This window comes from Phaethon aethereus, assembly GCF_964289735.1.
Source record: "Phaethon aethereus genome assembly, chromosome: 2".
NCBI classification, from domain to species: domain Eukaryota; kingdom Metazoa; phylum Chordata; class Aves; order Phaethontiformes; family Phaethontidae; genus Phaethon; species Phaethon aethereus.
Genome location: NC_138582.1, coordinates 53232471 through 53260338, shown reverse-complemented (window position 1 = coordinate 53260338; position 27868 = coordinate 53232471). Strand labels below are relative to the sequence as shown.

The 27868-nt window shown below is 40.4% G+C and overlaps 1 protein-coding gene across 1 annotated transcript; it reads right to left on the bottom strand.

The window, feature by feature from the left end:
- Positions 1–59: 59 nt before the first annotated feature.
- Positions 60–27701, bottom strand: NPC1 (NPC intracellular cholesterol transporter 1; the record flags this gene model as incomplete). Its single annotated transcript, XM_082015467.1, has 25 exons — positions 60–142; positions 816–978; positions 1750–1863; positions 2948–3179; positions 4050–4250; positions 4637–4766; positions 5342–5457; positions 6241–6431; positions 6542–6631; positions 7232–7372; positions 7462–7589; positions 8402–8516; positions 9248–9430; positions 9847–10036; positions 11510–11612; positions 12560–12660; positions 13222–13448; positions 13841–14211; positions 14892–14968; positions 16380–16629; positions 17246–17413; positions 18322–18497; positions 19089–19195; positions 20449–20571; positions 27618–27701. 25 exons carry the CDS (start codon positions 27699–27701, stop codon positions 60–62), a joined length of 3864 nt encoding a protein of 1287 aa, XP_081871593.1.
- Between the last annotated feature and the right edge of the window lie 167 nt (positions 27702–27868).

Below are 27868 nucleotides of genomic sequence, written 5' to 3'. Positions count from 1 at the left end.
TCTTAAGAAGAGTTGGGCCTAAGCCACAGTTCATACAGTCCACTGAACACTGTTAAAAATTAGAAGTAGAGGAGTCTCTCCCGTTCTGTACCTCTGGTCCTCTCTTGTGCAGCATGAGTTTTAGCTTTATTTACTGATGGGCCTGAGTGAGAGAAAACAGAATTATTCCAAAGTCTTAACATTATAGCAGATCAGTCAAGTCATCGAGAAGCATGCATGATCTTAGTTGTCTAGGTTCATCTTAACATTGATGCTACTTCAGAAACATGGTTCTGCTCAGCTGTTAATAGCTGTCAGCAGCAGCAAGTGCTTAGGTGAGTCTCCATCAGTCTTTAACTGAGCCTTGCTTCAGGGAGTTAAGTCTGCTTTTAAGAACTACACCATAGGCATGAATTTCCAAGTTCTCTTCCTTCCAAGAGGACAGCATTTGGACCATCCTTCCTGCAAAGCAAGATAGCTTCTGCAAATGCAGGAACACCATCCCACAGCAGGTTTGTTGCTTCCACCCACCATCCTGTCCCCAGGCTTAGAGACATTAATCACACTGCTGTCTGTTGGGCCACCTGGGCCTAGGCAGCCACCTCCATGGAGGACAGGCTATGGTTGCTTCAGTTCAACACACCTTAACCATCAGCTTGTGCTGCCACCAGTCAACCCTTGCCTTCCAGCAGACTGGCTACTTGAATGTCAGCAAGGCACATTCAGGTACTGATTTTTATCCTTGCAATCCTTCCTGCTTAATGGAAAGCAAGTGTCCAGAGGTAGCTAGCCATTTTTGTTTGAAGTGCGTTTTGGAGCAGATAGTTGCATCTTACCTATGTAGCTAAGCAGAACTGGAAGGAAGATCAGTCCATGTGTTGCTCCCAGCAGAACCATAGCTAGATACATCCTGAAGTAGAATATCTTGAAGATTTGAGATTTGGAAAAAGCCAGTACTACAATTCCTCCAAATTTGGTCAGTGTGATACCACTGAAAACCTGTCAATAAAAAAAAAGTAGGGCTTTATGCAATCCATTTAACATTTGTTAAATTCTTACGTAATTTGAAGCTCCTCTATGTAGTATACCTCCTTACCTGTTAGTCATTAGAAGCAAATCCAAGACCTGCTTGGGAGAAGGTTCAACTCCTTAGTCCCACTAGAACCTGACACCACAGGCCAGGCTCAGTATGATTAGAAATCCACTCTAATCTGTACAGCCACCTAGTTTCAGTTTAATTTTTACTTCAGGCAAATACAGATGAAAGCTGTTACTGAGATAACTTACACTGGCATGAAGTTCCTCACCTGGGTCCAGTACATATATGGCCAGAACAGTCTATTTCAGCCCCATCCAAATTGCTTATCTTATTCTCAGCAACATGACAGTACTGCCTAAATACTAAACCCTACTTGCATTCCCAAACCTTCAACTGGATCCCATATTCAGAACAATCTTTCCTACTCACCTCTGGATATTTGGGAGAAGCACTACAACTTCAATGGGAGAATTCAAAGTTAATCCAAATGACTAGTTCAGCTAAAGCTTTTAGCTCTTTTCTCTACTATTCAGTAGTAGTAACATCAGACTGAAAATTTGAGTCTTGATCACTCCTATTACTAGCAGAAGCCTAGGCTGACCTCTTAAAGAGTTTTAATCAAGTACTCCAAAAAGAAAAGGCAAGGCCATCCTTAAGTCATAAGGATATTGGTATAGTCTGAACAGGTTAACTTGGTTACTCCTTTTCCCACCCACACAGTAGATACTTACTGAACTGCCTATGTGAGACAGAGCTTCTTCTGCACGCTCTACTCGACTGCCCTTAGTACTAACAGTGAATGCTCTTGTCACATGACTACAGAATTCCACAGCAATACCACAACTCTGGAGAGTGAGAAGAAAGATACATGAAAATGCCATTTAGATGAACACTTTGACAGTAAGGTCTCTACTCTGAACTCTAGAGAGGTTCTAGCAGCTGTGTTCAGTTCCCAGGATTAAAATGTCATTGAAGTTACAAGCTCAGCATTGCTTGGATACTAGAGGCTGTTACAAGGACTATATGGCATTTTACCACCAGTCATTACTCATGGACAAGTCATGTTCTGACTATTTCATCAGACGAGGAGATCGTATTGGAGGACAAAAGTTTCTCGATGTTGCAGAAAGCTGGCTTCAATACAGTGCACGCAGTGAACACCAAACTCCAAAAATCAGTTTACAGATATTAGCTGCAGTAACATTGCTTTAGAGTAACACTAAGTATACTTGCTGATTTGATAAAAATTCAGCTGATTTTAACAGTTTAGTTTAATCTTAAAAAAAAGCTGTTTAAATAGTCATTTACAACATTGATTAACAGTTGTCAAATCTTAGACTTATCTAGCAGGCAGACTCACATGAACATACACCTAGTTGTAACATGGGCAACAGTTTCCCCTCTCATAACTTCTCAGCTCTGCAATAGATCTGTAGAGAGCAAGATAAGCCAGAGCTCCAGCACTCAACTATTAGTCACTAAGTTCTGGAGTGTTTCACCAAGGCATACTCTGCCCAAGTGATTTCATCATTTATGCAGGAACAATACTGGTGGTAGCACATCACAGATCTACTTTATAAAACAAATACAGCAGAAGCCTTAACGCTAACCTGCATATCCTTACCTTAGGCATGAACAACCTCTTGACATGTAACAGTGCCTAGCCTGTATAGTACCAATACAGCTATCGCTGCAGAACAGAAGAGACCACCACCAGATACAGTCTTGCTTACAGTTCAACTGCTGTATCGTACCAGTACTAGGACCAGTTGTCAGAATAAACCTGTTTTCTACACACCATCTAGATACATTAAGATACACAAATGCCCAAAGTTTAGTAGAAAATACTACTCTGTATCATGAATATATACTTGAGACACAGAACTGTTCAAGAGTTGGAAACGGAAGCAGAAGGATGTCTTAACTTACCATGACAAGATTTACTAATGAAACTGCATTCAAGCTGATGCCCCAGAGCCACATCACTCCAAACATGTTGATGATTATCATAGCAATAGTTATTGAAACCACAACAGCAGCCCATACTTCAAAACCAAGCAGCACAGTTGTCACCAAAAATATTGATCCCAAGGAGATGCAGAGGTTAAAGATGGCATCATGCACAATTGTCAAGTATTGTTCATAGAAGACATAAAACACACTGTGGAAAGAACAGAAGTTGTAGTTAGCCACCTTCCTTGTTATATGCCAATATTAGATTAGCTTCTTTGCTAAAGATAAAGTAGTTCCCTCCTTACAGAAGTCACCAAAAGGAACTGGCTCCCTAGCATCAGTGGAATGACTCCTATGGAACTCTGGCTGTTACATGACAACTCTTCACTAACAGTTCAAATACAGGTTGTATCTGAGTCAGGGTAACTCCCACACTTCAATACAAGCAGCTGCAGCAGACACCAGAAGGTAGTTCCTCAGATTGATGGTAGTATCTGCAGAAACCGCTGCAGAAGACTGGACTGATTCATTATGCAGTGAGACCAGAAGGGTGGATAGGATTCTTTGAAGTAAAGAGGTCAGTATTTAAGCTGTACGGATATCAATTCCAACTCCATTTCATTGTGGTACTTTTATAGAGTGTCTTTAGTACATTAATCATGCAAGCATTAGACAAGCAGTAGACGACATCACTGCTGCCTTTGCTTTCAGTTTAAATAACTTAAGTTGGAAGTCAATACATTCACATTACAGTTTGCAATAACCCAGGTCAACATATCTGCTGAAGTTAGAACTATTAAATCCTACTATGAAAGCTAGGAGGTGCCCAAGTTGAAGCCAGAGCTACCTTTGTGATGAAGGAGGTTTCTTGATTTAAGGTAATTATCAACCCCAGTAAAGAGAAGTTAGTGCTGTGGATGCAAAACTTGTATTTTTGTGGTTTTACTAGATGTTCCAGGGTCTCTATATTACCTCCTGTTAGACAAAACTCAAGACTCAAGTCTCTAAGAAGTTATTAACCAGTACCTTCTCTCAGTTCCTCAAGTTGAATATTTGTCACTAAGGCAAGAAAGCATACCTGTAAGGAAACACCCGGTAGTTCTTCTCTTTGATGCCCATGGTTTCGGTAATGTTATCTGCTATGACCCGAGCTTTCTTCATAGCATCAATAAAATCAGACGATGTTTTCAGTACAGTATGGTAAGTCATAAAATAAGTAGCTCCAACATCAGATTTGTTGTTTATAAAGTTGACAGCAGAGTTATATGCAGCATGTCCTCTATATAAACATAGTAACTTTTTAGATGTCAATGTCAGCGAGCACTATGCAAATTTATTAGATTTTATAACTCAATTTCTAACAGTTTCCAACACTGATAAAAGCTTCAGACCACAATACATTTCAAGACTGCACAGGATATACTAGAACAGACTGACTATAGAAGTTGTTTCTCTTTGTACAGGGGAGAGCTACTGTTCCATTTAGTTGATGATGCATTTGTTTTTTGTTTCAGAAAATACTATAGAACAGATAAGATGTCAATATTTGTATGCCTTTTAGAAGGACAGTAGATATTCAACCTTGCAGACAAAAGAAGTCACACTTCCAGAGCAAGTATCTTTGACACAGTGGTCTAAGCAAGATATACAGAATACGGCTCTTACCCTTTGCCACATTTAGGATTAGGGTTGTCCGAGAGGAACATTGGCAAAAATGTCATGAAGTCTTTGCCCTGTGGTCTCTGCTTGCCTTCCTGAGTCAGTGGTCGACAACGAGTACAGGATGGATCGGTGACTGAAGAAATGCAGGAAGAAGGTCAGCTTCAGGATCAAGTATTCTTCGTTGTAACCCTAGTAACTTCTGACTTGCAATACTACAGAATCCAATTCCATAAAAAGCATTTTTACTGATGAAATAACTGATCAGCCCTGAAATTCTGTATAAAATTTGTAATCCTTTTTATTTGTTACTACTAAGGCAAGGGCTACCAGAAAACTCAGTTACTTGTGCACCATCTACATTAGACCTGATGAGAATTAAACCAAACTGAAGGATCTGAACAAAAACAGAGCACTACATTTGCATGCTCCAGTGAAACCAGGAGAAGAATCAAAATTTTTTTTTATAACCAGTTATTTTTTGAATAGTCATTACATTGGCTGTCTAGGTAGACTGCCTTCATCCTGCAGCATTCGAGTAGAATGTTTAAATTCACTCAAACAGCAGTTCAAACAAATTAGAGGGCAACTCAAGAGGTGCCTGCTCACAGTAAGCAAAGCTATTCACCTGACTCATACCATGATAAAGTGTTTTGGCTGTGAAACTTGCAAACCAAGCTAATCCCCTAGCAACAAGATGGATGCTAATACCTGAAGCATTGCAAAACTGTCCAGTGGCATTGTAGACTCTGCAGCAGGATGACTGTGGCTTCACCCAGTCAAAGTAGTCATCAATCCAGGATGATGGGGCATAGCCTATCCTCGTGCTAATGAGATAATGTAACATATCCATCATCAGTAATTTTGTTTCATTCCAGAACACAGCCCTTGATCTCTCCAGTGCTGATTCACACCATGTCAACTCATTATGATCCAAGCTACTTAGCTCTCCATGCAGTCCCCTGCTCCAGTACCCCATCCAAGAGCCAGTCTTGCTCCTAACACTGCAGCTAGCAGACACCAGAAGCTTCTTCCCTGTATTCAAGTTCCATTTTCAAGGTCAGCTTTCCATTCCTCCCCTCTATGCCCCATCCTATTCCAGATACTCTTGCCTCAGTTTTCAAGCAAAGCTCCTTCAGTTAGGTTGAAGTAAAACCACTGAACTACAGTAGAAGGAATCAGGAAGAGATTTTCTTCAATTGTTAGCTACTGAACTCCAGATACAATTCCTGCTTAGCCTTGCTAGGCCAGGCTATCCACCAAATTTAGAAACTGAGCAAGCAAATAATTTTCTAGGAAGTCTTAACGATACTGAGAGGTTTTCATGAGTTGTTCTTCCTACCATTCCCAAATTCCTTGAAGGATCAAGCTCCTTTTCTAAACTCAAGTACATCAGTATATCTCACCAGTCCAGACAGGTTTTATCCTTATTCTAGGAGACTTGCCACAGCTTCTTTCCTTCCCCCTTCTCCCAAAACCACGGTATAAAGCAAGTATGACAGAGTGTCAGTTGTACAATCAACAGCTGAGCTGGAACTAAGTTAAAAGGACACACTGGTCAGCTACATCTCTTCCATGTGACTATGCAGAGAAAAGCACAAAAGACTTACTAGCTACCAATTTCTGCAGCACTGAAGACTTGCTGGACAAGTGAATCATTATTACAGCCCATTCCACCACACACCATGTTCTGCCCTTCCAAAGAGGTGTAGTTGTGCCCTTCTTCTAGGACAAAGTAGACAGGAGGACCTGCATGCAGGTACTTGCTGAGCTGGCTGAAGTAATCCATTACATAGGAGTCCTTAAAGGGAAAGTTTTGAATTACTATTACATAACGTTGAGGTAGCACACGATATCAAGGTTTCAATCCAGCCATGAATTGCTGAAGAGCAACATGATCTTAAGACTTACATCTGGCATTGAGAGAGACTGATCCAGTCCAATCTCTACATTGTGCATAACTGCTGTACTGAATGACAGAACACCCACAAACACTGCTATCTGCAAAAAAAAAAAAAAACAAATTCATGGAAGTGATGACTGCACAGAAACAACAAGCAGAAGAAGTAGTTTACTAAGTTAAGAGCAACCAGGCAAAGAGGCTCTAGTTTAAGTACGCCACCCAGGCTGAGTACAACAGTGGCAGTAAAAACCTAGCTACTGAAGAGTTCCCTTTTGAGCCATAAGGGAAAATTTATATTTGAAAGGCAGCAGTGAAAGATATGCCAAACACCTTCTGTAAATAAGCAGATACTGATTCAGTATCCTCAAATTGAATCACAGATACAGCAACACCACTCTAGATTAATGCAGTGTGGGAGCCAATGTGCTGATTTTTGACATATGCCTAAAGTGACTTGATTGTCAGTAATGCAACTCTTAAATCTGGGCCTCAGACAATCCAAGGTCAAGCCTCTTACTTACTAGAAATACTCATGCAGTTACAAAAGTTTATTTGAATACTAATGCTGAAAGCAAAAAATCCTAGAAGCTTCGTTTGTTTCACTGTGTTGAAGATTCTTCTTCAGTATGAGACCTTTAGGTTCCCTACAGTTTTGCTCAAGTTTAGATGACTGCTTACTGTAAACAGAGTATACATACTACTATTGGTCTCATCCAATCCTTAAGCAGATACGGAGAATACAGATTTTTGAAGAACAGAAATAAGATGCTCTCAGAACGCTGGACTCTGCTCATTTCTTCATTGCTTTTGATGCAACACAGAATATCCAGTCTATTCCTCTGAAAATTGATTAAATGCCAGATTTAGTACAGTTCTGCAGAAGGTGCCATCTGTATTACACTGAAGTTACAGGTGGGTTTATACTTACCTCTTGACGCTTAATATCCAAGCCCAGGAGACTTACAAAGCAAGTGACTTGAAGAATAAAGTCTATGAGCACAGCCATTCCAGCAAAAAGTGAGAATGTGCGAACCGCTGGCATCGTAGACAGTGTCCCTGAAGGAAGTGACCCAGTTTGTTAATCAAGCAAGCTCCCTTCTCTCCAAAACGCATGAGCCTTTTCTAGACAGATATCCAATTTAATTGGACAAAGAGCCTTTCTCTTCAGAGTAAACAGCTGATATGAGCCTCGATACAACTGCTGTCTTTGACCTGTTTGACAGCATCAAGGCTCTGCAAGTGACTAGCTTTAAGACGTTTCTCAGTTCCAAAGTTACCAGTCTTGTGCAGGCTGCATAAGAGGGTAGTTAAGGAGTGCTGTCAAGCAAGGTGTTGCTTCAATAATAAGCCACTCAGTGCAAGTTGAACAAATGGCAAATTACACTCTAAGTAAACCAGTTCATTGTGAAAGAAGGCCAGTTTATACTTGAATGGCAACAGCATAAGATATGCCTCTAACACATACTATAAGAGTGAACCTCAAATATAAGCTGTCATAGAGGCTTTTTTTTTTCCCCCCGAGCAGTGGCAAGATGACTAAATGCAATGTAGGAGCTAGTACACCCTGATGTTTTATACATTACTAAGGTCAAATTTAGACTTATTAGTCACTACAAATCAGTAAAAAGCTCCAGCCTTTCAAGCTGACGAGCCTGACAGATTCAGAATTGCATCTTTTTAACTGTGCCAGTCTCTTAAAGTACTACAGTGCCTATCCTCAGTAGAAATCAAATTAAACTTGATTATAGCAATGAACAAGTAAGTTAAACTTCCTCTACAAATTCTTGCTTTTTGTATTTTAGTTTTGCATTTATTCTTGCAACATGCAGGTATAAGGCCCTTATCTTCAAATGTTAAAGAAGTCTTACCAAGAAAGAATGCCACAGTCTCCGAAAAAGATGAGAGAAACATACTGGGTGCCACATCTCCCAAGACTCTGCCAATCTGTTTATCCAGTGTTTCACCCTGAAGGCGCTCATCTCTCTGTTTCAAGGCAATAATTTATTATAATTAGGAATCATGCACTTCAGAAAGTGCTTTCATATGGCTTAAAGAAAACGAAACAACTTTCAAACATCCAAGCCTATCATCATTTTCACTGCATTAACATAAGTGAGATAAAAAAGCAGATTCTCCAATACAAAAGCAGTATGATCACTCCCTGTTGCCTTGCTTCAAGTTTAACTTAAATTACAGTAGTAAGTTCAGTTCTTCAGCTAAAACCACACACTTGCCAGAGGCAGTGCCAGTTTCAGTGGCTTATTGAGTCTGTCAAATTAGAAAGCAGATTACCCACTAAGACTTAGTGTCAGAATTCCCTGGTCTGAAGCATGTAGTTTAGTCCTTGATTATTGCTCACAATACACTAAAATTACAAGTGATCAAAATAGCAGTGAAGTTCTACAACTACCAGAGAAGGATGTTAAAAATATTATTCTTTTGTACGTCATTAGTATGTGTACCAGAAACCATGTTAAATGAGCTTGATATCAACCAGCAGTAAGAAAAAGCAGGGGTTTTTTTTTGTTTGTTTGTTTTTTAGGGAGTGCGGGGGGAATGTACATAGAATCTTGGCTCTCTTCAAGACCACTAGCTATCCTGTGGGGATATCAGACTGGGCTGAGCACTGGAATGCAGAAGACATTCTGTTCTGAGTTAACAGCCTTCACAGATAACAGGCACATTTAGAAGAGTCTGTATGAAAGAATACATACCTGAAGTGTTTGGACTATAATGAAAATGTTGTCCACCCCAATAGCCAGCACCAGAAAGGGAATTACTTCTATCACAATCAGTGTCAGGGGGATTCCAAAGTAGCTGAAAATACCTACAGAACATGCTACTGAGCTCAATACAATCAGGATGCCTGCAATGCCCAGCGAGATCTTTGAATCCACCTAAAAAAGTTGTAATGACTGTCAGCCAAAACAGCATCACCACACAGGACAGATTATAGCAAAGGTAAAAAAAACCCCAGCATTCTTACATTTATATAGTTAGTGGAAAGCTTACTTTTCTGGTTCTTTCAAAGATCCAGATATTTGTAAAAAAGCTTGAAGCTACCAGCCTTAAAGGTTAACTGCACATCTCAAGTGAAGATAGACTTAGCTGAGGCTATTTGCACACAAATTGTCAAGCATGCCACGGAGGACAATGCTCCCCCTAGCTCCTGCCCTCCTGAAGAGGGCTCAATGCTTTAAGACAACATTGAAGTATTTTTGCAGACTGCTCACATTCAGTCACTTAAAGCTAAGAAAAAGCAGTCAGCAAGCTGTAGCTTCACTGTTTACAGCAGTGAGAACTATACACATACCAGCAGTCTTCTACAGCTCTGGATACGTCCCAAAGCTATGGAGATGTACACAAACATTACAATATAGCTTATCAACACAGTGCCAATATCACTCTTGCTTTCACGATTGATTTCATCTTCAATACTCCGTTCCGCAGAAAATGATATAGTTAAGTTTGGATTACCATAGTTCTTCAAAAAATTAATAAACCTGAAAGAAAAAAAAAAAGTCAGTCACACTTTAAAGGATAAAACATCTTCTATTAGAAATACTTGGAAGTCAGCTGAAGGCAAATCTAAATCATCTGCGTGGTACAGGATTGCACTGTGGCTAGACAGTACTTTGAGGGACATTCCTCATTTTTAAAAGAGGGGTGCTGACTACACATCCCTAGAACTGTACTACAAGCACTAGAAATATACTATACTGAAATACCTTTCCATGATCTCTCCAGAGTTTGAGGACAACCAGATATCTTGCATACGCTTTGAAATAGTTTATGCTTAAGTGCAGTTTTCCTCAAAGCTAGGCCTAAAAGTAGACACATGAAATATGACCAGAGCTTGCTTACAGTACTTGAAAAATTTATTAACCCTTATTTCACTTCCCCTAACTGAAGGGATGTGCTTGTGACACAGGTAGACACTAGTTGTACTTAGTATCAGACTTCTGTAAGCCAACATCAGCTCTTCAAGACTGAATGGGATGAAAGCTTTAGATCCTCATCTGGAAGATTTTTGTAAATATTACAGTTTAAGAGTTACAGGATAATGCTGGACCTTTCCAGTGGTGGTAACAGTCCAGTAGATTGGAGAGTCCACCTGTGTAATTCTAGCTGAAGTGAACTATATGAAATTATAGAATCTTAGAACAGTGTGGGTTGGAAGGGACCTTTAAAAAAGGTCATCTAGTCCACCTCCCCCTACAATGAGCAGGGACATCTTCAACTAGATCAGGTTGCTCAGTGCCCCATCCAACCTGACTTGAATGTTGACAGGGATGGGGCATCTACCACCTCTCTGGGCAACCTGTGGCAGTGTTTCACCGCCCTCTTCCTTCTATCTAGTCTAAATCTATCCTCTTTTAGTTTAAAGCCATTACCCCTTGTCCTATCACAGCAGGCCCTGCCAAAAAGTCTGTCCCCATCTTTCTTACAGGCCCCCTTTAAGTACTGAAAGGCTGAGATAAGATCTCCCCAGAGTCTTCTCTTCTCCAGGCTGACGAACTCCAACTCTCTCAGCCTGTCATCACAGGAGAGGTGTTCCATGATCCCTCTGATCATTTTTGTGGCCCTCCTCTGGACCCTCTTCAACAGGTCCATGTCTTTCCTATGCTGCGGGCTCCAGAGCTGGATGCAGTACTGCAGGTGGGGTCTCACCAGAACAGAGTAGAGGGGCAGAACCCCCTTCCTTAACCTGCTGGCCATGCTTCAGCAAGTACTACTGAACTAGATGGTCACTAACAAGACTAAAACATATCTCCTTAAAGCAAGTTAAGTATGCCAGATAAAGTGAAAGTCTTATGACCAGTACAGTCTGTCCTTAACAGGTTTTGCTGCTTCTCAAAACACCCCTGTAGATATACTGAGAAACTGTCAGTGCAGCACAGGTGCTTTTCATATACCCACATTTAATCATTGCTCTAAGTAACATATGCATTTCAGAATACAGGAAGCCTACTTACTCTTTTTCCCATGCCAAGGCTTTCATTAGCTTTCTTGAGTCATTGTAGTAGTTGTTGACAGGAAAAGTAATAACAAGAGCGGTAGCATTATTATAGTTATCATCTATAGAGTAGGAAAAAAGTTATCAGGCATTACAAAATGGAGCTTACATTCCAGTATAGGCAGGTACAATTAAGTTTAAAATCAGTATTGTTCAAAGCAATTCCATCCCCACAACTCCATTAAATGCAAACTGTTTAACAACATTGAGTCCTCAAAAACACTACTGAAATAAGAATAGACATTACTGAAATAAAAATAGAAGTTAAGCACTCCAGATTGTATTCAAAAGTAATCATTTACCATGTTCATGGCACCCCGACGTTAAATTGTTGTATGGTTAGACAAGGGGCTACTATATAACCAGTTCTTATGATTTTCCTTCTAGTGAGATAACAGGATGTTGTTTCTTAAACATGGTGCCTCTTGCCTACTTAGGTTTTACTCTAAACTGTAGATTTTTGTACTTATTTTACCAAGTGCTTGCCTTCAAAGGCTGTTCTAGTACATTTGTGTTTGATATATCTATCAGGTTATGTTGAACCGTATGAATTCTTTCAACAAAATTCTGGCTTCAGAATAATTTTGAAAGGGTTTCCTCTGTGAACATCTTAATCTAGTTTCAACTGCTTTTTCAGATTAGTGACAAAACTTTATTCTAACTCAAAAGCAAAATACATGTGTATCCCAGCATGTCAATTTGAGATAAAGATAGGAAGTATCTAGTGTCCAAAAACTAAAAGATCCGTTAGCAGGCCTAAAGTAGACTGAACACTTTCATACTTGTCAGCAAGACTAGTATATTCCAGTAATAGACTACTCTGGAAGTGTCAAATGCAAGCAGTCTGCTTCCAAACTCAGCACTGATCTACTTACCAAAAGTTTAACAGAACTCCAGTTTCCCTGGAGTGCATTTAGACATGTGTTGAATGAGAACGAACCTCTAGTGTCAAAGGCAGCACATAAGTATATACTTTCAAGACAAACTGCAACACTGGTTTGCCACCTACCATCATATCCTCCCAGCACCAGCCATGGAAATACAGGTCCACCAAATGTTCCTAAGCAAGGATCATGAAGCAAGCTTGTGTCATTCAGTGATGCTGGAGCCCTAAAGAGATCACCAGCAATAATTGTTAGCTTCTGCTTGACAACTAAGGCACAGCACCACAGGACAAAAAAGTTAAAAGCTGTTGTATTATAACTGACTATCAAGAGAGAAATGAGATAAGACTGCCAGTGAGACACTGCCCTTGTGCTATGTTTGCTTTGAATTTAAATACGGTTTTAAAGGTGTCTTCCTTATAGCTTCTAAGACAAGGAGTGGCTTCTACCCAACTGAAGTGAAAGCTTAGAAACTGTTTTCTGTATCAGAATTCTACTTCTCAGAAGCATTTGAAACATGGGTAAAATAAAACACAGCCAGTGTCTGCACCAAGCCAAGCTTAACCTGAAACCTGATTAAAATGCAACTCCGGAAGTACTGAGAAAAAGAAACAGAAGTAATCTATACTGATCTAGAGTTCTGCTTAGTATTGCGAGTTTGAAAAGGGGTAAGAAAAGGGGTAAGAAAAGGTTCAAGGATGCAGTGAGAACTAGCTACTCTTGTTTGCCAACGAGACAAAGATCTAGTCAGCCTACAGTTAGAAAAACATGTAATCATACTGCTTACCGAACACAGTATAAGAAGTGAGTGTGGTAGTCAGCGTAGACAAAGAACTCATCCCCAATAGTGTGATCTAGTACAGAATGACTGTTTTGAAAGTAGTTGAGTACACTCAGTATAGTGCAGTTGTTGTTGTAGGGAGCAAGAGGAGCCAGGCAAATGTCTTTCAGCATTACAGTCTCATTGTCAAAAGAAGCAGTTATGTTGACAATAGCATCCTGCAAATCCAGCACCTTGGAAAAAAGACAACTATGGTTTGGTTTGTGGGTTTAAGAGCAGCACAAGAAAGCGTTTTTCTTGCAAGACAGGACTAAATGCATGCTATATTCCTGTGAGTTTATAAAGGCAACAGCACACCTCAACAGAAGCACATGACTACATTGCGCTATTTCTGTTTTCACACTAAGAATACTTACTGGGACTTACCTTGCAAGCCAACCTCCAACAGAAGAGGTTAAAAGACAAGGTTTTCAGCAAAAAGCTTTTATAGTAAAACTAGGATTTTTAGTATGAATATCTAGTGGGTTTTTTTGACAGACGCATGGCATTACAGGTGGCAGCCAGCTCCATATGGTTATATCCATTAGGTATGTTTAGGTCTTTGCTCTTGGGAAGTCCCAGTTACCTGATGGAGAATGTCTTTGCTAAGTGGAGGCCCGAAAGGTACATCTGCTCCCGATGGGTACGGTGAATAGGTGTCTGGATGGCTCTTTGGTGCTTGAATAATAAGTTGTTCAGTACGAAAGAATGGCCCAAAGTGTGTGTCAAAGTACTCCTTCTCCTTGCGAGCTTGGCTGCTTGGAGCTGACCAGAGATCTACAGGGTTTGTAGTTGCTTTAACATACACGAAGCCTGAGCAGCACATTGCAATGAAGACCACAGAGAAGAGGATAACAGGACGTGGATTTCGGACACAGAAAGCCCCCCATGATGTGAATGTCATTCTTAGGCCATTCTCAAACCTTTCACCAAGCCTTTCGCCACAGGTAATTTTCCCTGTAAGAGCAAGTAGTAAACAGTAAATGTTTGAGGAGTCAGTTAAGCAGCATTTTCTTGAAGTCCACTAGGAAAGATGAAATTTTATTCTAGCTCTGGCTGTAGTAATCACCAGAAGCTATGTCCACACTGACAGTCAGACACAGGGACCAATCCCTAATTGAGGTCAAGAGGGTAGAAACCAGCTTGTACCTAACACTGCCCCTTCTAATGCAAAATTATCTTTGATAGCAGTAGGCACAGCAAATAAAGGCAGGAAGAAGCTAAAAGGTACATAAGCATTAAAAAGAGCTGCCTTAAAGTGAGCTACATCAGCTGCTACACAAATTAAACTACAGTTCTTCCATGGCATGCTTTGAATGGATACATGGATAGGCCAGAACAGGATCAAATTGATTTTAGCATCATGTTGCCCCCTTCACCCCCAGATACAAAGCACTCCAGAACTTCCTATTAGTATAGCTAGGCCAATAAACTGTGCAACCAGGGCTTTCAGCATCCAGCAAAATAGGGTTAAGTATTACATTCTTAAAAGAGATATGGACCAAAAGACTGAAATAAAGCCCTGGAAGAATGGATTACATGGCCTAACAACACTAAAATTCCAGAGCCTGTCCTCAGGAAGGGGATGCACTTAAGCTGAGTTTCTAGTAAATCTATTACTGTTATCCAAGACATACCATTGTCACGATGGGAATTCACAGAAAAGGCTATATTGCTGTCAATTGGTGTGTACTCTGAGACAAAGTGCTGCCTCCTGCAAGACAAAAAGCTACGTTACCCTGCTCCCCAAAAAAGGTATCTTTTCAGTTTTGTACAGTGAGAATAGAGTCCAATGCTAGTAATAAATCCGATACTTGACTCCTCCAGAGGCACTGTGTTGCCCCTACACCCATCCACTGAAGAACAGCAATCTCTGGCTTTATGATCCTTTAGAAAAACTTACAGCCATGTCCATTGTCTTAATAAACTTCTCCAGCTTGGATCAAGCACATGTTCTTTAGACATATTTAGAAGATCAGTAGTATTAAAAGCACAGAGAATCTCTTTAAATGGATCATAACTTAGAGTGGTAACATTTGCAAGAGATTTCTACATTAGAAATATTTTACTTCATTAGTCAAGCTGCTTAAGGTACACCTACTTAGCCTGAAGGGGTAAGTGAGGAAAAAGGAAACTAAGGTACTTTCTTCCTGTCCTGAAGGCAGGCAAATTATAGCCCAGAACACTTATGATAGGAATGAGTATAAGCAATATAAGTCTGATACCCAGAGCAGGAGATAAGTTCAATAGCCTCCGCATAGTAATCTAATCAGACTTCAGTTATGGCAGGATGTTTTGGGCTATGAACCAGACATCTCAGACACCCTTACCATTTCATGTAGTTTACTATGCATGTTGCCCAGTAAGATAAGGCTGCTGAGCATGTCCTAAGTTTATTGCACCCACTATCCTTTTCCACACAGATTTAATTCTTAGGACCAGGAATCTGAAATTGCTGGATAATAACTGGACAATATTAAAGCTGCACTGAAAAGTACCACCATACTTAAGGATATTAGATAGTGGAAGCCTCTGGAAAATGCTGTTAAATATGAATAGGTTTCCACTGCTCCTGATTGCTAGTGCACCCACACCAAAGCACTTACAGCTACAGTTACTTGTGCACTTTACTAGAGAGTATCACACAGCACAGAGAAGCTAGCTTGCTGCCCCTTACTTTATACAAAATGCTGTAATTACTGGAAGCTCAGCTTTTGTTTAGTTTTTCAAACTAAAAAATTCAAACTTTTTTGTTTAGTTTTTCTCTGTGGTGTTCACTGCAATGTGCTGCTTTTTTTTAGTTTTCCAGAACAGGAGACTAAGGAAAAGTATTCATGACTTAATGTGCAACCAGGCAGTGATTGTTTTGTTACAAGTATTACTTCGCAGGAAAATTATGTTATGATTGCATGTTGCTGCCAACACTAGATCTTGCTCTCTCCCACTGATCCTGAACTGAGTTCCTACAATCCCATTATCTTTAAGTCAACATTTTAGAGATTCTCTCCCGCTCAGCCACATCTCCTGACAAAGTATGGTGAGACATAAGTACTCTGTCTTAGGCAAAGGAAATTTTCAGGGAAAAGGCAAGTGACTTTGAGAGCTGAACATTTTGAATGCTTTACCTGTAACACCAGACTCCAAAGACTAGTGCAAAAAATATGAGTAGAAATGCCATGTATGAGATCCACATGATGACATAGACAGCATCCAAACCAAACAAAAGCCAAGGAGCAGGCAATGGAGGGGGTTGAGGTTTTGGACCGCAAACAATTGAACAATCCTGACAGCTGCATGGTCCTGTCGAATCATCTACAGACTCATTACAGCCTTTGGTAGCATTGTTCATAGGATCCATTCCATGGACAGGAACATCTATGACAAATCACAAGTTGCAGAGCCAGTTTACTACCAGGTAAAAAAATTCTTCACAACACAAGCTTCCCAGTTAAATGAGTTCACTCTTTCTTTGAAAGCCCCTAGCCTTTATATAGAGTAGCTTTTCTTGGTCTTACAGCTGAAGAAGCCACTGCCTTTTCTATAGCAGGTACTGACTACTTACAGTTGTCTACTAACTAAATGACTGGTCATGTTTTAGAACACTTCAGTTACGTAAAACTAATAAGCATATACTTCTACCATCCCAGCAATTATTTGTCATCCCCCTCATCTGTTCAGACTGTGATGTGTATAACAATTTCCTTACAAAGAAATCCTAAAGGATCAGGGTACAAATACAAGCTATCCAGTTGCCTAAGCTCAGTCCATCCCTTAATGAGTTTGGGAAATCTATACAGCAATAAGCTGCATACAAAACAAGCACAAAGTATGACTTCCAGGCAGAAACCAAAAGAAACAATCAGTTTACATTGCTTTAAAAGCCTGACTGCAGACGTTCATCACAAGGCAGCTGTTTAACAAATCAGTATACTGGCTATAGCACACAGCCTTTGACAGAAATTTCAAAGGCAAGGACTATTCAGTTTCTTACCTGAAAAGATAGGAATAATGCTGAAAGGAGTTTGTCCATTGTCTTTACTAAACATGTACTCAATCCAGTTGGTTGCATTGCAGTCCTTGACATCCTTCCCACACAGCAGCCCCAGTGCTTTAACATTACTTGATGGAGCCTCCACATCTTTGCAGGCATTATACATTGCTAGGAAGAGTGCATGAAAACAGAACAGTCTTTAAACCAATGTTATTATTTGAGTGAGCATCCCAAGTGTTTCCAATAATTTAAGACTCATCAAGTTCAAAGAACATGCTTATAGCTTTCAAGAGGAAACATCCTAACACAGTGAAACAATGCTTTCAGTTGTATTTACAATATTCAAGGTTGCAATGCTTTGTTACAGCTATCTTACTCCGAGTAGGCCACCTGAACCTGCATTACACTAGAATCTACTTTACTGTTTGAGAAGGAACAGTACTTAAAAGTTCCTTTCAGGGAAAGTTACAACAAATATTTAAGGTACTTTTGACCTGTAGGCCATGTCTTTCAAGTGTCTCATAACTTGATTAAAGGTTACTGCACAAAGTGTACAAAGACTGAATTAAGGCTTCAAGCTTGCTATAAAACCAAAATACAACCCGAATTTGTTTGTTCTTAGGAAAAACAACCTTGGATCTGACAAAGGACTAGAACAGTCCATTTCTAGAGGAGTGAGTGTCTCTTAGAGAACCATTGTAGTGCACTATGTACAAGCTTTACTTTCATACTTACCAGACAGTTTCAATATCAGGTAGGCTTTGGACATTTAGTATTTGGCAACAACTTTGTTTTTCTTAAGTTAAAGTCATCAGGGTTATCAGCTATTAACAATTTGTATAGATGTCCAGTCTCAGCTGAGTGTTCAAAAACATTTATTAACAGCGTCAGTGTAATGTCTCCTACCCAGACAGAAGTTAGTGTACTAGCAGTTTCAAGGTGGACCTGCTATTTCATGCCTCAAACTTCCAAAGACAGTCAAAGAGATGTTGCCCCCTCCCAATTCTTCCTAAGAAAGCATTAGTCTTGTTACCTTGACAAAAGCCTAGGAAAATTAACACACACTGTTTACTCACCATTTGCAAAGCGTTCTCCAATAAAGTACTGCAGCTCTGTAACACTACTTTTGTTTTCTTTTAAAACTGGATCATAATAAGGTATGGTGCTTGTAATGTTCAGAAAGTCAGACTGATTTGGACTGCAAGTCAGTTCACAGAAGAGGTTTATCAAGTTGTAAAAACACGATGGACATCTGGGTAGGAAAGTCAATGAACAGCAGTTAGGTTAAGAGGTAAAGATGCAAGGCACATCTGGTTTGACCTACACAGCAAGCATAAACATTCTGCTCAGAGTGACAGAACAAAATATTTAAATTCTGCAAAATTTTAATTAGCACTACAGCATTAGTTGGTGCTTAAAATTGCTTAATACTCACCAGTAGCATCAACATAACTGACTAGCAAAATTGCCTACCTTAAATAGCAGATACAAGCAGAACTTGACAGAAAACTTAACTGCTGCTAGCAGGAAGACTTCTGTTAGAAGAGGATGACTGAACAGTAGTTTCCGTCACCCTCTTCTGAAGGCTTCATTACAAATACAGTAGCTTGAGACAAACTAAGGTAATGGTTATTCTACCAGCTAACTCAATCCAGACTGCAAGTAGTTGTTTCATGAAATTAAAGCCTCCTGATATGGGTGAGGAAGTCTCTCCAAAATTTTGCTCCAACAAGCCTTTAAATGAAGTTACCACCTTTTCTGCAGTCTACTTGAACTGAAGAATCTTAATGTGCTTTCTTACTATGTTACAAAGCTCTGTGTGCTTTGCTATTCATTAGCATACCTGGAAAGAAACTGCAGAGGCAGCTGCAAGTTGTTTTTCAAAGTCTGAAGCTGATGAACATCACAGCAAGTACTAACATTGCCGAAGAATAACCCTGGACAGAGTTCCTTAAATAAAAACAGTACTGAGATCAGGGGGGAGGAAGGAAAAGCATGTTTAAGACTTCAGAACTCATTATAGTTAGGGGCTCTGCTTCAGCATATTTCAGAAGACAGTAGCTGCTGCTGTGGTTGATGCACAGAAAAAAAAAAAATCAGTCTAGCCAATGAGATTCTTTAGAGAATAGGGAGAAGAATCGCTTCTTTTATTCGCATCATTTCCTCTTAAAAAGCTCCTTCAGATGACCTTTAGTCACCAGGGTCTATATATATAGAATGATAATGGTATTTGAGAATCTGTTAGTAAGAGGACAACACGTGTTAATCCAAGTCAAAAGTATTCCTGCAGCTTATCCTCTAGTATACCTTCCAGATAGTATCAGATTCTGAAGTCTCAGAAGGCAAGCCACTAACTAAAAAACCACTGATTACCTGGAAAAGCTATTTCATGTTCAGTTTATAGAAGAGATAAATGCATTTAATACAAGTGTAATTGATAGTAACATACAAGATCTGTACATTAAGTCTTCAGAAACAGTACAAAACAGTAGTTCGCTCACCTACATATTTAAGTCACTCCAGCCCCCAGCCAAACCATTGTTTAACTACAGCTATTTCACATTTTAAAGCTTTGAACTACCATCTGCCAGAAGGCAAGTCTGGAGTAGTATCATCCTATATTGTGCACCAAATCCACAAACTCTATTTTGACTTCGGTTCTGTTCACTTTGACAGTTAAAGCCCAGATAAAGAAATATGGTCTCACACTAGACACAGCTAAGGAGACTGAACTTGGTCCAAATTTGCTCCATTTGAGTGAGTGTCAGGTACTGCCTTCCTATTTAAGAAGGATCAGGAATGATCATTTGATGGAAAACATAGTTTAGTCTTCTCCTTTAGAGATAAGAAGGGCATAACTGCAGAATGTATTGTAGCTTCAAAGAGTCCTAAAAAAACAGTCTGACTAAAGAGTGCTCAAACCAGTGAGGAAAATACGCAGGAAAGTGGACCAATCCTGTATTTAATGTTATGTTTGTGAAAGCCTGTAATCACATCAGACACTTCTCATATCTCTGAGCAGAAACTGAGGCATTACCTTCACACAGCTGGGGCTACAAGCTATACCTAAGAAATCAGAGATAATCTGTTCACTTTCTCAAGTTAGGACAAGAAAGCTAAAGGTCAGAGTGCAGGTCCAACCAAACCCAATATAGAACTCTAAAGAGAGTATTTTTAGCAGCAGACCTCCAAAAGAAGCTCACCTGCATTAAGTCATAGCCATCCTCTGGTAATGCTATTGGTGGTCCATCATATGCACAGTTGTATCTCTTGTCTCCAGAAGCAACTCCACATTCCCCATACCAGACACACAATTGTGGAAGTACCTAATCAACACAAGATAACTGATTAACTGCAATGAATAGTTGCCAAATTCCCCAGCTATGGTAGTGTTTATGTGCTACCATTCTAAAAGTCATTTACAAGCCAGATTAGATAACTTACTGCTAATTTAAACATCAGCATGTACTACATAAAGCACTCATTAACAAAAGCATGTGTTTTTGACAGATGCACATCACCACTGATCTCCAGCTGGGCTCCTCACCCTTCCTTGCCCAGTCTAGAAACAGGAAGTACACTGTCTATACTTATGACCAAGTATAAGAGTTACTTAAGAAAAACCTAAATCAATACTTGAAAAGCATCTCCAAATATAAGGTGATGTAGAAAATAATTTCTTCATGCAAGACAATGCATACAATTAGTGGGTTAAACTGTCACTTTAGAGCATCTGAGTCAGTGTACATGGAGAGAAACGTACTGCTTATATGCAATATTTCAGTTCCTCCTGCCACCTTTTAATCCTTCTTGCAAACTCAGTCACTTACAGTGACAGATTGAGGAAGTATCAGCATAAAGAGGATTCTAAAGCAGAACTTCACAGCTCTGCTCTTGCCATAGAAAGCCACATATTGTAACAATCTCAAAGGATGCTCTCCAGCATTGCTTTCAAGCCTAAGCGTGCAATATTTAAGTGGGCTTACAGTGTTAAGTAAAAAGAAAAAAGCTTCAAGTCTCATTTTAAAGATGTTCCTATTTAAGGGACTTAAATATTGAAAAATTGAGAACTCTGCTCTTTATTATGTGCATAAAGAACGGAAATAAAAAGACAATGGCACCTTTCAAGCCTTGTGTTTTTATTCAGTGGTACTGACACTGAGATATCTGAAATGCTAAACCAAAATATTTATTCTGAAAATTAAAATATTTAATGCAATAACAAGTTATTTACAGCAAAAGCTTTAAGACAGCTCCAAGGTTTTCCTGTGCACCTGGACTGCAAGCAGAAAGCAGACTGCACAAACATTTACTACACTTCTCCCAGCTCTGATCAGAAGTTTGCATGGTACAGTCTTAGAGATAACTGACCTGCTTTATCTCCGAACAACCTTGACCTAGCATTTGTAGAAACACCATATGCTTACATTGCAAGGACAGACTGCTGTGCTTTGTGCTTGACCATGAATAATACTGTTTACTGACTTGAGAGGCCCCTGAAAGGCTGTATTCATAAAACCCAAGTGCTACCCAGAGTTACAGTGCCTCCACAGCACCCATTTTTGTGCTGAACAAACACTGACAGTTCTTCAAAAAAGTAAATTTTTTTTTAAATCAGGGACAATAACCATCACCAATTTACCTTGACCCTGCTTTCCCTTTAACTTAACCTAGACAACATTACTCACTACAAGCCAGGTCCAAAAGTCAGTTTAAGTACCACTTATCCAGGTCACTATTTGTCTACTCTAGCATTTCTTCTAGCTAAACCTGTAGCCAGCTGCTATAAATATCACCATATTCTTACATACAAGTTGGAAAGCACCCCTTAAGATTGCACTTGTAAACACTGAATGTTTAAACACCAGCATAAGCCAAAAAGTTAAATTCCTGTAACTTGGAGACTATTTACAGAAACTACATTGTAAATTTATTCATGCAAATTAATGTAAACAGTCCACATTTCTTTGATGTAAATTTAGAAGTCACTATCTTCAACTCTGCTTCCTCACACCTGTATACCCCAGTTTTAACATCAAACAGTCTACTAGTGGGGAAAGAAGATGGTTTAGTGTTTGTATGTACCAGTGTCAGAAGTTAATTAATCATCTCTTCAAGAGGAAGCACAGATTCACTGCTATTGCAAAAGGGCAAAAAATTTTGAGCTGCTTACTACTGCTCATGCGAACAGAATTAGGTTTTTCTTCAGTATCAGGCTGGCTTCTATGTTTAGTCTAGAATGGTTTGTAATCATACCTTCTATGAACACTTTCTAAAAAACGCCCACTTTCTATGCTTCATTAAGTCTTGTTATAACACTTCTTAATTTCTAAAACCCACAAAACTATCAACCTACTTTTTTCCAGAGTGGAAAGTGTGGTAGAACTGGTAATGCAGTTACCAGCTACAAAAATCTTATCAGGGTACTTCTTGCATAGAAAAACAAAGTAAATTTCAGCTCCCACATCAGGCTGACTGGTAGCTCTACTGTTTTAAAAATGTTTTCTGTATTTCAAGGTAACACTTCCTTGGTTATAACTACAGATACAAAATAAAATACAAGCTGTATTATGTCTATAAATTTATCTACAAGGCTTTTTGCCATTGTTTTCAGGACAGAACATAAAGCAATATACTTGGACATGACACTTTGTCATGCACCAACTATTCAGCTAAACACACAAGAAAATAAAGCAAGATGGGGTGTTTCGGCCTAGTGTTAGCTTACACTTGTAACTTGAATAAAAAGTTTGGAACCATATTACTGAAGATCCACAAGAAAACCTACAATGGAAAAAACAACATGTTTATCACTCAAGCTTTCAGCCTGTTTAGAAGGTTTTAGAAGTTACTTTTAACTACTAGAAGAGCACTTTGACCTAGAACTGCAAGTTTGAATACTCTATTTCAGTATTAACACCAAGAATTCAACTTCAGAGACAATATAAGATGATATTTATGCCATTAACTAGCAAGGTCTCACTAATAAAAGTCTGAATTTGTTCCCCAAATGGATAAGCTTTGGTGATCCCTGATTTACAGTGGTTGAACCAAGTCAATAAACCTAAAAAGCACCAACACACAAAGTCAACAGCCTAAAGTCACCAACAGCTCTCAGACATTAACAAGCATGCTCATCATTGACTCAGCCACAAAATATGTGAGAGGGCTGGTCTCCTAGGGTTCAGACAGTATTCAGGGATACTACAAGTAACTAAGTAACCTACTCCATTACCACTGATAAGACACAGCTAGAAGTTCTTCCCACAAAAACCCTCAAGTAAAAGCTAGAGTAAGTTACAGAATAAAACAAGTACTTTGCTCTTTCCATTCTTTCAGAAGAACATTCCTACACTGGTAGGAAGAGATAGGGATGAGTAAGCGTGGTTGTAAATAAGTCACAGTTAACAAAGCTATTGCTTGCAGAGTCAGACTTTCAAGACACTTAATTCTGGGGCTAGGAGGGCTTTCACCCATTTAAGAAAAGATGTCGGTGAACAATCATCTAACAGATAAATGCTATGTTGAAGCCAATTGCCTTCTAAACATTGCAAGATACTCAGGGTTGGGTAAGAATAACAAAGCTAACACAGGGTTGGGTTTTTTGTTTGGTTTTGTTTGGGGTTTTCTGTTTGTGGGTTTGTGTTTGGTTTTTTTTAAGATCTCATTACTAAGTGCTCCATATTTTAAAATGGGAATTTCTTAAGTACTTTACAAAGCAATAGCAACATAACCTTAGATTAAGGCTGTTCCCTCCTGCCCCCAGCACAGCTTAGAAACCACCTGGCAGTACCCTAACACTAGCCTTCAGTACCTCTCCAGAGTTCAGAATAGTGTATTCCTACTCCTGGTAGATGTATTTTGTTTGAAGAGAAATTTCACCTCAGGTCAGAACTCCAGGAACCCTAATAAAGAGCTTGCACACAAGCAAGTACGGGCATTTAATGACTTTTAGCATTCTACAAAGGTTCTGTTACAGCATTCTAGTTCCCAGGCATTATCATTTGCTTGTAGGAAAACTACTGTTCCAACAGATCATAAACACATTTACTTCAGTCCAAGTTTCTTCAACTGCATGTTGAAACAAATCAATAATCTTCAATGCTTCCAGCAACATTAGCCATCACCAACAATAAATATCTAGCTGTTAAGCAGACAAAGAACAATGATGATGTTGTATAACAGAAACAGCAACTATTTGTTGTCTTGCAAATACCAGATGACAAGTGAACATTGTTTGGCTCTCCAAATTAAGATTAGTGATGTATGGAAAAGGCAACAGCAGATACAGCTGTTTCCCCTTCTTTCATCTAGGATGGTACATCTGGGATCTTGCAGGGCAAGAAGAAAGACTCCAGGAAACAACATACTCTTAAGCCTACCCCACACTCAATATCTATTCTACATCACACTTAATAGCTGATATTGCCCCTAGGTTGAGAAAGTGAATTCTAGGAAAACACAATACCACATTACCCTTAATAAATGGCAAGACCGGTTTATGGAAGCAGGTGACCAGGGCACATTTGCAGATCTGCCCCAGAAGTTGCACATTACCTCACAGCCCTCCCTTTGTGGGGGGGGTCCATGGACCAAAGGAAACTTTACAGGTTTAATTCTTACTCTTAGTTTGTCTCTCTCAGTAACTTGTTCAGAGGCAGCCAATTCAGAGGCAAGCTTTGTCTGCCAAGCTGCTCTTGTTCCTTTGCTCATAGGTCAGGGACTGTTCCCTTTCAGACAGAAAAATCGTTAGCTACTGCTGGTCAGGCAAAGCAAGTCCCAGTTCTGGAGTTATCCAAGGACACTTCACATGTCACAGGAAAGTCAGGGTCAAATAGGAAGAGGAACTTGCAAAAATGGTAATACTTCAGTATCTGTAAGAGCAAGCTGGTATTAGCTGACAATGATTTATTGGGAAAATACACACTGACTGCATGCATGATCAGAAAGCACAGGGCTCCTAACTAGCAGGTGTTTGCAATAAGGCCACCTGCACCAAAATACCTCTGATGCTCTGCAGGAGAACACTAACAATACTGCACAACACTTAGCTTGTTTTGTCTACTGCCCAGCAAAGTACTATTCAGTTCTACCAGTCATTCCCTTCAGTCATCTCTCCCCTTCTAAGAATTCCTCACTTTCCATCCAGAAAGACCATGAATAAGTCACTCCTGATTTTCCAGGAAGTAACTGAAGTGGTTACTGTCTTGTTCTGAAGATAGATTGTCAGCCCTGACAAGCAAGTTGCTCCACACAGGCATTTCAGAACTTTGCCCAAGGTCAGGTAACACCACACTGCAGGCCGCTCAGCAAGTTTGAGACAGAGCAGTACCTGCCATTAACATCCTCCCATATGATTTCAGAAACTGAAATATATCCTACAGCTTGGGATCCCAGTTGCTGATAGGAACCCTGTATCTAACTTTGCTTAGCCACCAATTTGACAACCTGTGTTTTAGTGTGATTATACCAGGATCAACTGGAAAAGCTGCCATTAAGCACACAAGATACCATCCAGTACATTAGGATGTTCATAAGAGAACCAGAACAGTTTCAAGACTTCATCCTCCTGTGAGTCCACATTCAGAAAAGGGACTAAAAGAGCCAAACATTCTTAGACGGCATTAATGACTAGTTAACTGTCAACTAGTAAGGGGTTAGCTGGCACAAGTCTTCTACCATGCACTGTTCAGAGTGAAAGATATATCCTAAATGGCCTGAACACTTCCAAGTTCATTGTGAAAGTGTACATAATGGAAGGATTGCAAACTGAAACGCCACTGTAGTCCACTGACTTCTTTAAAAAGAAGAAATATGACATAGGGCACTTTGGTTTATACACACCACAACCAAAAGCATGAAAACATTACACTACCAGTATACTTGAGGGAGAGAACAGGTTCACCTTCACAATGCTTCTCTTCTGCAAGCATCTAACACTATATAGACACACACTAACTGAAGGACCAGCTTCTCTTTGAAAGGTATCAAGGTCCACTTTGTGGAGTGTTAAGCTGCAAATAAGAGTTAATGGCAAAAAATTCAAGTTTTGCCTTCTTACATTACAAAACTGATATCCACATGGTTCAAGTCATTTTGCAATGTTTACTTCTTATGGACCACAACACCACATCCTCTACAAGGATCCCCTAAATCTTAGGGGAACTTGTTTCAAGCTCCTCTAGCTCAGAATCCTTCTGTCACCTAAAGGAAAGCATCTTGTCATTTCCTTACCAGCCTAGGACACACCTCATTGCTACAAGATGATATCTCCCTCCAAAAACATTACATAAAGCAGTGTTGGTAAGGTGTGAAGGCCATTACCTACCCACCTGGAAATCATGAGTCATTACTAAACAATCATCTTCTCCAGTGGTAATAGAAGAATGAATGCCTAGTTTTCTGTCCAAGCTCTTTAAAGGTTGTTTGAAGAGGCTATGAAAACAGAACCTCAGCACACACACACACAGGATGACAAACTTGTGAGGTTAAAAAGGGTTAAGCATAAAACTGGACCTAGAAAGTATGTTTCCAAGTTGGTTAGAGAGGGGAAAAAAAACCCCACAAACCATTAAGGCTTACAAGACAGTCCTTGTTTCTCCAGAGGAATGTGGAGTATCTCACTCCTATCTTGGACTACAGCATAAACAAAACATGACTGAGTAGGGGAGTGAAGGTTTTACACTATTCTTTCCTGAAGTATCAAGAAGTCCATCTTACTCTAGTCCTTAGTTTTAAAGAAAGGTGTAGTCTTAATATTGGCACATCAATAAACAGCAGATCTTACTGCACACAAACTATTAACTGCAGGAGGCTGTCACCTAGCATAAGAAACACTGTAAGCAAACCGAATGGGACACTGAGGACACACGCAAGCCTCTGCACAAACATGTGACTGCATGGCTACTCACATGCATACAGCATTGCATAACCAGGGCACACCACAGGAACGCGGCACCCCGGGCAGCTGCTGCTGTGTGCAATACCAGGGGACTAGTACTGGGCAGAAGTTGAAGTTTGCTAAGCCCCAGCACGCCCGCTTTCGCACCGCAGGTGCTGCCAGGCGGGCCTGCTCTGTCACTGGGCTGTCCCGCCCGGCACCGACCCGAGGAGTGAGGGGAAAGGGGAGGGAGAGCACCACCGGGGGTCAGGAGGGGACACCGCGGTACCACGCTGCAGCTTCACGCCGCCCCGAGCCCAGCGGCCTAACCCACACCCGGCGGCTGACGGGACAGCCGCCTCCTTCAGCCACGTTCCCCGCCCGGGAAAGCCCCTGCGTCTCCCCTGAGCCCTGGAGCAACACCCGAGGGGATCCCGCTCCCCCTCCTCCCGAGGGTGCCAGAAGGTCCGGCCTCCCCAGGGAGGGACTCACCCGCGCGGGCGACAGAAGCAAAAGGAAGAGGAGGACGAGCAGGCCGAGGCCGCCCTGTCCGGGGCTGCCTTGCGGGCTCCCCATGACGACGCAGGCAGGGGTTCGGGGGAGCCAACAAGGCTCTCAGTCACAACACCAGCAGACAGCGAAGAGAAGAAGGCGGAGGCAGACGGGGGCGGGCGGGCGGCCGCGCAGGCCCGGAAGGGCCGCTCTCGCCAGGCCGGGCGGTGCTACCGGCCCCGCCGCCAGCC